This window comes from Pipistrellus hanaki (assembly GCF_964339955.1).
Source record: "Pipistrellus hanaki genome assembly, chromosome: 2".
Classification (NCBI taxonomy): domain Eukaryota; kingdom Metazoa; phylum Chordata; class Mammalia; order Chiroptera; family Vespertilionidae; genus Pipistrellus; species Pipistrellus hanaki.
The window spans coordinates 107,120,474-107,133,845 of NC_140504.1; the positions used below are offsets into that span (position 1 = coordinate 107,120,474).

A 13,372-nucleotide genomic window follows, 5' to 3' on the forward strand; every position below is an offset into this window, starting at 1 on the left:
CAATGACAATGAAAACACTACAATCCAAAATCTAATAGGAAAAAACAACAACACAAACACAAAAAACAAAATATAGGAGGGAAGTGCATAGCATTACATGCTTACCTTAACTAATAAGAAAAATCTCTAATCTAACCCTACAACTTAAAGAATTAGAAAAAGAACAACATCAAAATCACTAATCATCTGAGATATGCAAATCAAAACAGGTACCGTCTTATACCTGTCAGAATGGCTGTCATCAACAGATCAACAAATGACAAGTGCTGGTGAGGATGCAGAGAAAAAGGAACCCTTCTGCACTGCTGGTGGGAATGTAGCCTCTGTGGAGAACAGTATGGAGTTTCCTCAAAAAATTAAAAATGGAACTCCCATTTGACCCAGTAATTCCACTTCTAGGAATATATCCCAAGAAACTAAAAACACCAATCAGAAAGGATATATGCACCCCTACGTTCATAACAGCACAATTTACAATAGCTAAGATTTGGAAACAGCCTAAGTGTCCATCAGCAGATAAATGGATTAGAAAACTATGGAACATCTACACAATGGAATACTATGCTGTTATAAAAAATAAGAATTCTTGCCATTTGCAACAGCATGGATGGAACTGGAGAGCATTAGGCTAAGCAAAATAATCCAGTCAGAGAAAGGGCTGGTCTGGACAGCTTCACAGGGGAATTTTATCAAACATTCAAAGAAGAACTAACACCTGTTTTCCTCAAATTATGGCAAAAATTCAAGAGGATGGAACACTTCCATGCTGTTTCCATTAGACCAGTACCCAAAACCAGATAAAGGCACTCCAAAGAAAGAGAAATAGAGGCAATATCTCTGATTAACATAGATCCTAAAAGCATCCACAAAATTTTAGCAAATCAGATCAAGCATTACAGAAAAAGATACACCATGACCAAGTGGAATTTATTTCAGGGATGCAAGACGAATACAATACCTGCAAATCAATAAATGTGATAAAGCACATTAATAGACTGCAAGATAAAAATCACATGATTATATTAATAGATGCAGAAAAAGCTTTTGAAAAAAAATCCAATTCCTGGCACTCAAAGTGCTAGCCATAGTGATCAGACAAGAATAAATAAAAGGCAGCCAAATTGGAAAAGAGGAAATAAAACTGCCATTATTCATAGACAACATGATATTGTACATAGAAAACCCTAAAGACTCCATAAAAAAAACTACTAGATTTAATGAATGAATTCGATAACTTAGCAGGATACAAAATTAACACCCAGAAATCAATGCCATTTTTATACACCAATAATGAAATTACAGAGAAACTTAAAAAAATAAAAAACCCCAGCCCAGCAAGTGTGGCTCAGTGGTTGAGCATTGACCTTTGAACTAGGAGATCATGGTTCAATACCCAGTCAGAGCACATGCCCAGGTTGCAGCTTAATCCCCAGTGTGGGACATGCAGGAGGGAGCTGGTAAATGATTCTCTCTCATCATTGATATTTCTATTTCTCTCTTTCTCTTCCTTCCTCTCTGAAATCAATAAAAATATTTTAAACAAACAAACAAATAACCCAGTTGCATTAAGCACTGCAACAACAACAAAAATTTAAAATACCTATACTCAAAATGGTTAAAAAATTTAAATGTAAGTTGTGAAAATATAAAATCCTAGAAGAAACCATGGGCAGCAAAGTCTCAGACATCTTTGTAGCAATATGTTTACGGCTATATCTCCTAGAGTTACTTGGGATCCATTGGTGATAGATTGGGAGACAGAAGGAAAGCAAAGCAAGGAAACCTCTGGGGCTGGATAAAAAGTAAAATGATGACACATGCTTCCTTTACACAGGTGGGTATAGGATAGTTAACAGTCAACAATTAACATGATAACAATAACAATGAGGGAATTTGTGGTCTGCTTATAAGACCAGGTCTGTGCCCTGAGGGGTCCAGAAAAGGGAAGTTACAAGTTACCCTGAAATTTCACAAATATGTTATCTTAGATACAAAAAGACAATAAACTCAGTTAAAAAAAAAAAAAAAAAAAAAAAAGTTGATCTTTATCAGGGAAGATACTATCCTAGGACCTGACTACCCACTATTAACTGCTTTTTAATTAAAGGTTTTAATTTCAGACCATCCTTGTGGTTACTTTAGTCTCTTCAATTTGCAAGGCTACCACGAAGGCCTTTCCTGTGTTAGTCAGGTTAGCATGTCCCTTTACTTGTCCCTTATCATCCACAACTGTTAACTATCCTGCACTGTAGTTAGCAAACTTTCCCCCTTTTGCCTCTGCTCAAGGATTCCTGGTGGCAGGTCGTCTCTGAAGATGAATCCCCAGGGAGAAGCGGTGCAGTAACTGAGGCTGAGGTTGGGAAATACTGTCTCACAGGTGACCTTTATAATTGTTTGTTTGAAATCTGTGATTAATGCCTGTGTCCAGCATACCCAGAGGAAACATTAGAACACTGGTGAACAATCTGGGCTCTAAAATCCCTTCATGGTGACAGAAAGAAGTCACCCCCCTCCTAAAGCTGAGAGAAATTCTGGCAGAGATAACACTTGAAGTCTGACTCTTCAACTTAGTACCCAGAGTGACACAAGGACAATCCTGGATTCACTCCACGAGTGAAACTTACAGTGCTACCAGACAGCAACTAAATGAGGTAAATATAAGACTGCCATTCCTCCACTCTACCTGAGTGAAAGAATCTCAAAATTAAGGAAAGCTTTAGACAGTCATTCAGACAGGTGGCCATATGGTTCTTTCGATGTCATTAAACTGTGTCCTTATCTATGTACTGGATAGATAACAGGCAGTTTCTACTCAAGTTAATCATATCTATGACATAGCAGTTAGAATCCTAGGCACACACCCAAGATAAATTAATGCTTGTGTCTACACACAAAAAGGAAGTATTAAAGTATCATACAAACTTTATTCATAATTATTCAAAATTGGAATCAACCTCTATGTCATCAAATGAGTAGTAATTAAACAAATTATAATATATTCAGTTATATGTAGTATAGTAATAGAATAAAACTATTGACTGTTGCAACTCTATCAATAATGTTAAAAACATTATGTTGAAAAAATAAAGCCAGACAGGAAGGGGTACATAATGGTATGATGCCATTATAAAAGGTTCAAGATTAGGCAATACTTATTTATGGCAATAAAAGTCAAAACATTGCTTGCCTGGGCATGGGTTAATAGTGCAGAATTAACTAGAAAGAGGCAGGGTGGAACTTTCTGAAGGAAATAGTCTCTATTTTGATCTGGGTGGCAGTTATATGGGTGTATGTATAAGTAAAAAATCATTAAGATGTAAAGTTAAGATTTGTGCATTTTACTGTATGTTAATTATGCCTTGATTTAAGGAAAAAACACCTCTATCTGATAATACCCATTAAATATTACAGTCTAACTTTACACTTTAAAAAAAACAACAACAATAATACACAGAGCCCTGAAAATTCAATTACTCTTGAATATTGGGATGGAATTTCAAGATGAACTGTCCAAACTAATGACATCAACATGTACATCTCTAACAGGTGGCATGTTTACAGAAGCTCAGTTCTCATTTTTGGAAAGGTATTCCTATAAATGTCATGGATGACAAGCTCAGAACACAGAATCACTAACTTTGAATGAAGAGAGAAGGGTGGTTCCTGGTGACTTGCCCAGGTTTTCCCTCAGTGGCACCTCTCAATTTCCTATCTTTGTTGGCACCCACAGGACCAGGAAGTGACCTCCCTGATCTGGGGAGGCCCCTTGGCTGAGATGCCTTCTCACTATTCTTCCTTCTGGCAACATCAAGGTGGAGCCCTGCCAGAGCCTGGCCACAAGGAAAGCATATATTTGGCATAATGCTAGCATTTTTTGTTGAGTCCTCTCAGGATATAAAGAGCAATACAAATAAGGCCTCTTTTTTGCCTAAACATACATACCTATAATAAATGACTAGAGATCTGTTCCAAAGCACTGAGTATATAAAACCTGTGTTCGTCCTTTCATTTACTTGTCATGTTCCTCTGCTGGAGCCCAAAACAAGACAGAAAGAATGGCTAATGATAAGGTGGAGGAAAAAAAGGAGTTAGAATGGGCCTTGATACCCCCAGGAGAAGTTTCCCAAGTAGATGGTATTGTTCTAGAGAAGAATCTATGCAACAGTTGGGATAAAGTCTGGAATTTTGAAGCCAAGCCTGATGACCTGCTCATTGCTTCCTATCCCAAAGCAGGTATGTAAAGGCATGTAGGATCCGGTTAAGCTCAAGGGTGGAGTGAAGCAGCGTACTTGCCTATAAATCAGATAGAAAGGCAAAGGAACTGAAATTTTTCTACAAAACTATGAGTATTTTGTAAAAGATAGAGTACTCGATTTATTAAAAATATATAACTAGCCAAATCAGATTCTGCAGGTCAATACATGTATACTTGTAATTTTTCCCCATTCAATTATAATTTTTCATGGATCTTCTTTTTTTAAAAATATATTTTATTGATTTTTTTATAGAGAGGAAGAGAGAGGGATAGAGAGTCAGAAACATCGATGAGAGAGAATCATTGATCAGCTGCCTCTTGCACACCCCCTACTGGGGATGTTCCCGCAACCAAGTACATGCCCTTGACCAGAATGGAACCTGAGCCTTTCAGTCCGCAGGCCGACGCTCTATCCACTGAGCCAAACCAGTTTCAGCTTTCATGGATCTTCTAAACACCAGAGACTACCCTGTTTCCCCGAAAATAAGACAGTGTCTTATATTAATTTTTGCTCCCAAAGATGCGCTAGGTCTTATTTTCAGGGGATGTCTTATTTTTCCATGAAGAAGAATACGGTACACATTTATTGTTAAATGAAAATAAAGGAAATTTATTTCCTGTAGTACGGTAGTTGTCAACACAAACCAGACAAACTGTGAATCCTACAGTTTCAAGAATTTACTCATTTATTCAATGACAATCATGTCATCATCTTCTGGAACATCATCATAACAATCCAATTCCTGAATTTCCTGGTGAATTTCTTGTGACTCCATTTCTTTCAGAATCAGTGGACCAAATCTCTCATGTTTAGCAATAGCACTGTCTTTAAATGAGTACTTCTTGTCAAGGTAGCCTGCTCGCAGTGCATTTGCAATGCAACTGTCAGTGATTTTCTCCCATGAATTCTTCACCCAAGTTACAACTTCTTGCAGTTTAGGTTTCACAAAGTTTCTGAGACAAAGCTTAGGGGGGCCTTATTTTGGGGGGATGCCTTATATTTCACTCAGAAGGAAACCTCTAAGTAGGTCTTATTTTCGGAGGATGTCTTATTTTCAGGGAAACACAATAGCACCAGGCATAGTGATAGACAAAATGTTCTATATTTGCCCTGCTGACATTTACAATCTAATTTGGAGGACATTAAAGCATTAAATAAATTATAGGCATAGGTCTTTGGTTACAATATGTGCTAAAGGCACATAAACATGGAAGGGATGATGAGATAATATTGGCAGGACCTAATTCAGATTAAGAAAAGTATCTTAAAGAAACTCTGAACTACTGTGATTATTACTTAGGTAGTGATTCACAGTGCTGGAGGTGGCAGGTTATCACTGTTGGTTCCTTCTGAGAGCTATGAGGAAAAAAATCTGTTCCAGGCTTCTTTCCTCAGTTTCATGTTCACACGGTATTCTCTTGATATGCATATCTATCCCCCAATTTTCCCATTTTGTAAGGACACCGGCCTTATTATTGATATATGAGGGCCTACCCTAATGACATCTTTTTAACTATATTTCTTCTATAAGACCCTAACTCCATATAAGGTCATGTAAGATTCTAGGATCCCATCTGCTGCTATCTAGTTCAGCATGGTATAATGTTAAGTCATGAACTTTACTCTCAAATCAGCCCCTTTTCTATCTATGTCAAAGGTTGGGTTCCCCAGAAGTCAGATTCTGAGTGAGAAATAGTATGTAGGATGTTTACTAGGGAGTGCTCTTGGGATCATTTCCTCTAGAAGAAAGCAGGATTGAGCAGAGGGAGAAGTTGAGCTTTAACTCAGTCTCAGCAAAGCCTTTCCATCCCCATGGGTCACTCTGAAGCTTAGATGGCTCTTCAGAGCTAGTGCCATAGTAGTTGAGGTGAGAGGACCAGGTGTCAGCCCATCACTGAATGTAAGCTGCCTCAGGAAAGGGGCAAGACCTTGGTCCTGAAGAGAGACGAAAAGCTAGGGGCTATCTGCCAGCCGCTGGGATAATGAACCCTTCCATTCAGAAGGAAAATCTGGGCAGCAAATCCTGCATGTTTTATAATCTTCCATATATTTCTGTAGGGCGTAACTTGAGGCATAGCTTGCTTGGACTAGGTCATAACTTATTGAGATTCCATTCTGGTAAACATCCATATCTGGGAATTTGCCAGCTAGCAGGTAGAGTCCATGAAAGAGCAAAGATCAGATTGCCATGGAAGTTAGGCAGGGGCATGGAGTAGTGGGATTTAGCTCTCCTGGAGAGCTAAATAGTTAGTGGTGAGTGTGAGTCATGATGTGTACCCCTTATAAACAGGATTAATTGCAAGGCAAGTCTTCAGTATGAGGCAAGGAAGTCTGTCAGAAGCCCTTGGATGGTCTGGACCAGAGGACGGCAAACTCATTAGTCAACAGAGCCAAATATCAACAGTACAATGATGGAAATTTCTTTTGAGAGCCAATTTTTTAAAACTTAAACTATATAGCTAGGTACATTGTTATTAACTTAATTAGGGTACTCCTAATTTTGTGGAAGAGCCACCACACTCAAGGGGCCAAAGAGCTGCATGTGACTCACGAGCCACAGTCTGGACCAACCACTAAGGGAGTCTGAGTTTTCTGAGATTCTCACAATGTTTACAACAGCAAAGCCAAGTCTAGAAACAGAGTCTGCAAAGGAGGAGGGCACTTCCTTTGAGGGGCTCAGTCACCCTCAGAATCCAGGAAAGGCAGCAGATCCAATAGCCTGTATGTGGCAGAATCAAACATGGAGTTAGGACAATAAATTGACAAAGAGGCAACAAAATTGTCAAAAATGAAGCAAATTCTGATTCCAGGAGGGAAGGAGAAATTGGTTTTAGTGCAGAGTAGAAACCAACTAGGAGCTGAGCAGATATGGCACCAGAGTAGGGTCTAGATGGGGACCATGGGACAGCACCCAGGGACTGTCATCAAGGTACTAGGGAAAGGGGAACCAGGATCTCAGGAAACCCACATGAGGGTACCATGACAACAATAGCACCTTTCTCCCCCTTACGTTACCTGAGCAAGATGCTCTCACATGTATTGGCTCTGGTCCTCCAGGTATACTAACACAGTAAAAAAAAAAATTAAGACATTTAATATTTATTTAGTGCTGACTGTAAACCAGGCTCTTCCTATTTTCTAATTTTCAAAACACATGAGAATAATTGGTGCTCAATAAAATTTATATAATTTATCAAAACCACCTAAATCATGCATACCAGAGATAGGATTGGAGTAATCAGTTTCCACAGCCTCATACACATCCAAGCCATCATGCTTTCTCCCAGAGAAATAAGACCAGGTCACCCACACGTCCCAGAAGCCAATCAAAGGGAAACATCCTGGGAGGCTGAACACTGTAGAGGCCAAGGGGGCTGGAGTGTGAGAGGAACCACCCTCCCCACCCCAAATCATTAAGGAGCTAGTAGATGAGTCTGCAGAAAGAAGGAAATATTAACCCCAAATGTAACAAAGGTTATTTTTCATTTAAAACCAATTCAACTTTCTTGGTAGTTGTTTAATATTACATTGAGTCTTTCTTTTCCTTTTAAAGAGAAATTAATTCAATCTATATTCCTCCAGTTTGTGGATTATTTGTAATTCTTATTTTCCCTTTTAAAATTTCTTTCCTTTTCACATTGGGTCAATTTCATGTTTCTAAAAAGAAAAAATAACCAGAAGGGGAAACAAAATTATTTATTAGCAGCAAAGGTTTAATTGTAAAAGTGAGTGGTTGTGAATTTCTGTGATTTTTCTCAAATGAAATATTTTTAAAATAACCCCCTATTATTACATATAATAATTATTTATATGATTGTTTTCTAAAAATACCAATGCATGTTTAGATTTTTAAAAACACATCACTGGAAGATAAAAATGAATGTCACATTTCTTCCCTTTTTTTTTTGTGAGAAGATAATAACAATTGGTTTCAATTCAATATAGTAAAGTAACATAAGACAAATTAATTCTTGATGTAGACAAGATGTTTCTAAATTGTAAATTGTAGAAAATTAATAATCAGTTACTTGGTTCTTTATTCTACTTTTAGGAACTACTTGGACACAGGAAATTGTCGATTTGATACAGAACAATGGAGACATTGAGAAGAGCAGACAGGCTCCCATTAATCTTCGACAACCTTTCTTGGAGTGGATAAGAATAATAAACTCTGGTAAGTCTCTAAGATAAAAAATCATAAACTTTACATAAAATTGGGAATTTCAGAGTAGAGACTCTGAAAGTCTACTATACTAAAAAAAAAATGAAAAACTTCCTTTGGTCCCCAATTCTGAATACTGAATGAAAGTTATATTTTCTTGGGCAAATCTAGATAGGCCCCTTCACTTAACTTATTTAGCCTTAATACTTAGTAGAGAGGTACCATCTCCCTATTAAGTGATGTGTCAATAAGTTATAAGTGCCAAGGAATGTCTACTTAGTTCACCCCCAACAGAGATCCTGCTTTTACATGTGGGATCTCAATGACAAGGCCAAGGTCAAGGAAGCCTGGCACCAAGGACACAGTGTTCAAAATAAGAATTCACAATGTACTTTAAAAAAAAATTACTCAATTTTTGAGATATAATTCACATTCCATAAAATTCAGCCTTTTAAAGTTATAATTTTTAGTAGTTTTTAGTATATTCACATGATTGTGCAACCATCACCCCTATCTTATTCCAGAACATTAAAACAAAACAAAGCAAAACAAAACCCTGTATCCATTAGCAATCATTCTCTACTAGAGGCCTGATGCATGAAGATTCGTGCAAGAATAGTCCTTCCTTCCCACTGGCTTCCCTCTGGTACCTGGGACCTGGTCCTTCACTCCAGCCAGAGTTGCCTTCTGCCTTTACTCTGGCCCTGCCACCTTCCTGTAGCTCCCTCCAAACCCGACCCCCCCCCCACTGCCTCCCCTCATAGCAGGTGTCCAGCTCCGCCCTGGCCGCTCCATGCCTGCACACGTGCAAGCTGCCCAGAGGCCTTGCAGCCAGGATGGGGCAGAACGCCTGTGAGCTCAGCTGCCGCCATCTTTGTCAGATCAATTTGTATATTACCTCCTTATTGGCTGTGGGCGCTTCCATCTTTTGTCACCAAGTGGTGGTCAATTTGCATATTCTGTCTTTATTAGATAGGTTTTCCCTGTTCCCACCACCTGGTTGCCTCTTACTAAACCCCCTGCTGGCCTGGTCATCCCAACTCCCCCCTGCTGGCCTGGTCACCCCACACAGCCTGCTTGTTCAGTCATTTGGTCATCCCTCACTAACCCCCCTGCTATCCTGGTTGTAGGCAGCCATCTTATGAGGGCATGAGGGTTAATTTGCATATTACCTGTTTATTATATAGGATAATGCTGCTATGAACATTCATTTACAAGGTTTTTTTGGGTGGACATACGTTTTCAATTCTCATGAATTGATTTGCTGGTTTATACAGTAACTCTGTTTCACTTTTTGAGGAATTGCCTAAATGTTCCCCATAGCAACTTTTTTTTTTCCATTTCCATTTGCCTGGAAAACCTTTTTCCATCCCTTCACCTTCATCTGTGTGCATCTTTTTTTTTTTTTAAATGGGTTTCTTGTAGACAGCAGATATATGGGTCTTGTTTTCTTATCTAATCCATTACTCTATGCCTTTTTATTGGAGCATTTAATCCATTTACATTTAAAGTTATTATTGATAGGTACTTACTTGTCACCATTTTTATTCTATACCCCTGTGTTTCTTCTTCGCTTCCTATTTCTTTATTTTTACAGTATACCCTTTAGCATTTCTTGCATTGCTGGTTTGGTAGTGATAAATTCCTTTAGTCTGTTTTTGTCTGTAAAGCTCCTGATTTCACCTTCAATTTTGATTGATAGCCTTGCTGGGTACAGTATTCTTGGATTCTTTGTATGACTTTGTATATTTCATTCCATTCCCTTCTGGCCTTATGAGTTTCTGTGGAGAAATCATTTGCTCGTCTGATGGGGGTTCCTTTATTTGTAACTTTCTGTCTCTCTCTGGCTGCTTTTAAGATTCTTACTTTGTCTTTGGTGTTTGCCAGATTAATTATAATGTGCCTTGGCTTCGGTATTTTGGGATTCATTTTGCTTGGGACTCTGAGAGCATCTGGATTTGTGTGGTTTTTCTCTTCTCAATCTTGGGAAAGTTTTCTGTCATTATTTCTTGAAATACATTTTCCATGTGTTCCTCAGTTTCCTTTCCTTCTAGAACCCCTATTATTCTAATATTGTTTTGTTTTGTATTGTTCCAAAGTTCCCTTAGGCTCTCCTCCTGCTTTTTAATTTTTTTCCCCAGAAGCTGCTCTAATTGGGTATTTTTTTCCATCTTGTCTTCTAGCTCACTGATGCAGTCCTCTGCTTCTTCTAGTCTACTTTTGATGCTTTCTAGTGAGTTCTTTACAGCAGTGATGTCATTTTTCATTTCTTCTTGGTTCTTCATTTCTTCTTGGTTCTTACTCATATTGTCAAATTTGTCTTCCATTCTTTTTAGCCATCTTATGATCATTACTCTGAATTCTTGCTCTGGTAGGTTGCTTGCCTCTAACTCCTTTACTTCCTTTTCTGGTGATGCCTGCTTTTCTTTCATATGTGGGCTGTTTCTTTGTCTCCCCATGATCTCTCTTTTCAGGATGTCTGGTTATGTAGTTTTCTCTCTCCTGCTTTGATCTAAAGGCACAAAATACAACACAACCAGGTACAACACACAAGGCATTGAACAGAAATGTGTTTGCAATATTAATAACCTCCAATAAAGGTTGTTAGAACCCAGCTAACAAAAACATACAATCAAACAAAAAGAATAAGCAAACCAATCTTACAAAAAAGCATAAAACTTCGATATAGTTAACATTCAACATACAACTACAAAGGGATAGAGAGAAAGACTGTTTTTGTTTGTTTGTTTTGTGTGTGTGTGTGTGTGTGTGTGTGGTTTTGTTTTGTTTTGTTTTGTTTTTTTAGGACAGAGACAAGGGAGGTGTGAATGGGCTTGGAGCAGGGGGTTGGAAATTAGATATGCACACGTAGGGTGAAATTTTAGGAGGGGGTAAACAGAAAGAATAGGGAAAATCTAGAGCATGAAAGGGTTAAGATAAACAGGACACCAAAGGGAAATGGTTAAAAAGAGAGTAATGGCATAAAGGTAGGGTTGAGATAGAATAAAGCATTTGGAGAAGAAAAGATAAAAATAGACTGTATAACACTAATCCCAAAGTAAAATAAAAAAAGCAAATAATATGACACTTAAAATAATAATAAAAATAATCAAAAGAAAATAAGATAAAAAGGTAAAATAGTAGTAGTAATAATGTTGATTACATATAAAAATGTGATAATTAAAAAGGTAAAATCAAGTGAGGAAAAAAGAAAAAATAGTTTCTTGAGTAAACGTTGCAAATAATGAAAATAAAAAACAAAAATTTAAAAATTTAAAAAAATTAAATAAAATTTGCAGGTCATTCACTTCCTCTATATTCTGTTTGGCACACCTGTTTCCCAGTCTGAACAGTATTGCAGTTTTCTGCATTTCATTGCTCCTCAGTATTGTAATCCAGTCCTGTTTTTTAAGCAGGTCATGCTTTGATTTTTTTTATTACACTAGGGTCAATTTGTGATTTAGCCTCTGGGTGGCAGTGTTTCTGGGTTGACTTCCAGGCTCTAGCCTCTCTAGCTTTTTTTTTTTTTTTTTTTTCCTCTCTGCAACACTGATCTGGAGGAGGGTGGGGGGGAGGGAGGGCTAGAGTCTGAGCCTACTGCACTCCCTGTAATTCTCTGATATCCCACTGAATCAGATTCAAACTTGTTGCTCTTTAGATATCTCCCCTATTTGGAGCCCCATCCACATTCACAATGACACTAGCCCAACAGCCAGGGCCTTCTACTTGTAAATACCACCCCAGTCCTCCAGCTTCTGTGTGCCCAGCGCATGCAAGCAGCCTTCTGTCTTCCACCACGGGGACTCATCCTATCTTCACGAAATCTGATCTTTTCGCTGTGCGGTGGTCGCTCCTTTGAGTCCAAGTGTTCATGCCACCCGGGATCAGCGTTCTGGGGTTCACAGCTGCTTCGTGGTCACTGCGGCTGTGGATATCCAGGCCTCTGACAAGATCCACTTTTCCTTTAAAGATGGTAAGATTTCCCTGTCCAAGCCTGTAGGTAGCTCCAGGAAGGGACCCAGCCCCACCGTGGGTGCTTCCCTGTCAGGGGTACCCTGATCAGCAGACCCCCAGTTTCTCCTGGAGTTTGCCTGTCTCTTGGCTTGCTAATAAACACTCCCAGCGCGACCCTCAGCTGCTCTCTTTCTGCTTTGAGACAAGGCTCAGAACCCGCCTATCTATTCTCCCGCCATTTGTCTCCACCTCCTTTAGATTCAGTTGTTGATAGATATGTATTTGTTGTTCATAATTTTTATCTTTACTTTTTTTCTTCTTCTTCCTCTTCTTAAAGAATACCTTTCAGCATTTAATATAATACTGGTTTGGTGGTAATGAACTCCTTTAGCTTTTTGTTATCTGTGAAGCTCTTTATCTGACCTTCCATTCGGAATGATTGCTTTGCTGGGTAGAGTAATCTTGGTTGTAGGTTCTTGCTGTTCATCACTTTGAATATTTCTTGCCACTCCTTCCTGACCTACATAGTTTCTGTTGAGAAATCAGCTGACAGTCGTGTGAGTACTCCCTTGTAGGTAACTGTTTTTATCTTTCTGCTTTCAAGATTTTGTCTTTGTCTTTTGCCCTTGGCATTTTAATTTTCATGTGTTTTGATGTGGTCCTCTTTGAATTTCTCTTGTTTGGGTTCTCTGTGCTTCCTGGACTTGTAAGTCTATTTCTTTCATCAGGTAGGGAAATTTTTCTGTCATTATTTCTTCAAATAGGTTTTCAGTGTCTTGTTCTCTCTCTTCCTCTGGCACCCTGATAATTCAGATATTGGTATGCTTGAAGTTGTCCCAGAGGCTCCTCATACTATGTTCACATTTTTTTTTTCTTTTTTCTTTTTGTTTTTCTGGTTGGGTGTTTTTTGCTTCCTCATATTTCAAATCTCTTGTTTGATTCTTGGGATCCTCTAGTTTACTGTTGAATTTCTGTATATTATTCTTTATTTCAGACAGTG

General features: G+C 38.4%; 1 protein-coding gene across 1 annotated transcript in view; it reads left to right on the plus strand.

Annotated features, from left to right (window-relative positions):
* Positions 1-4,055: 4,055 nt before the first annotated feature.
* The window catches only part of LOC311616738 (sulfotransferase 1C4-like), a gene marked incomplete at both ends in the record, with an annotated part of 41,086 nt that continues 31,769 nt past the window's right edge, over positions 4,056-13,372 (plus strand). The window contains 2 exons of the mRNA XM_084872513.1: positions 4,056-4,233; positions 8,308-8,430. Of these exons, the coding sequence (XP_084728639.1) occupies positions 4,056-4,233; positions 8,308-8,430 (301 nt within the window). The remainder of the gene's footprint in view (positions 4,234-8,307; positions 8,431-13,372) is intronic.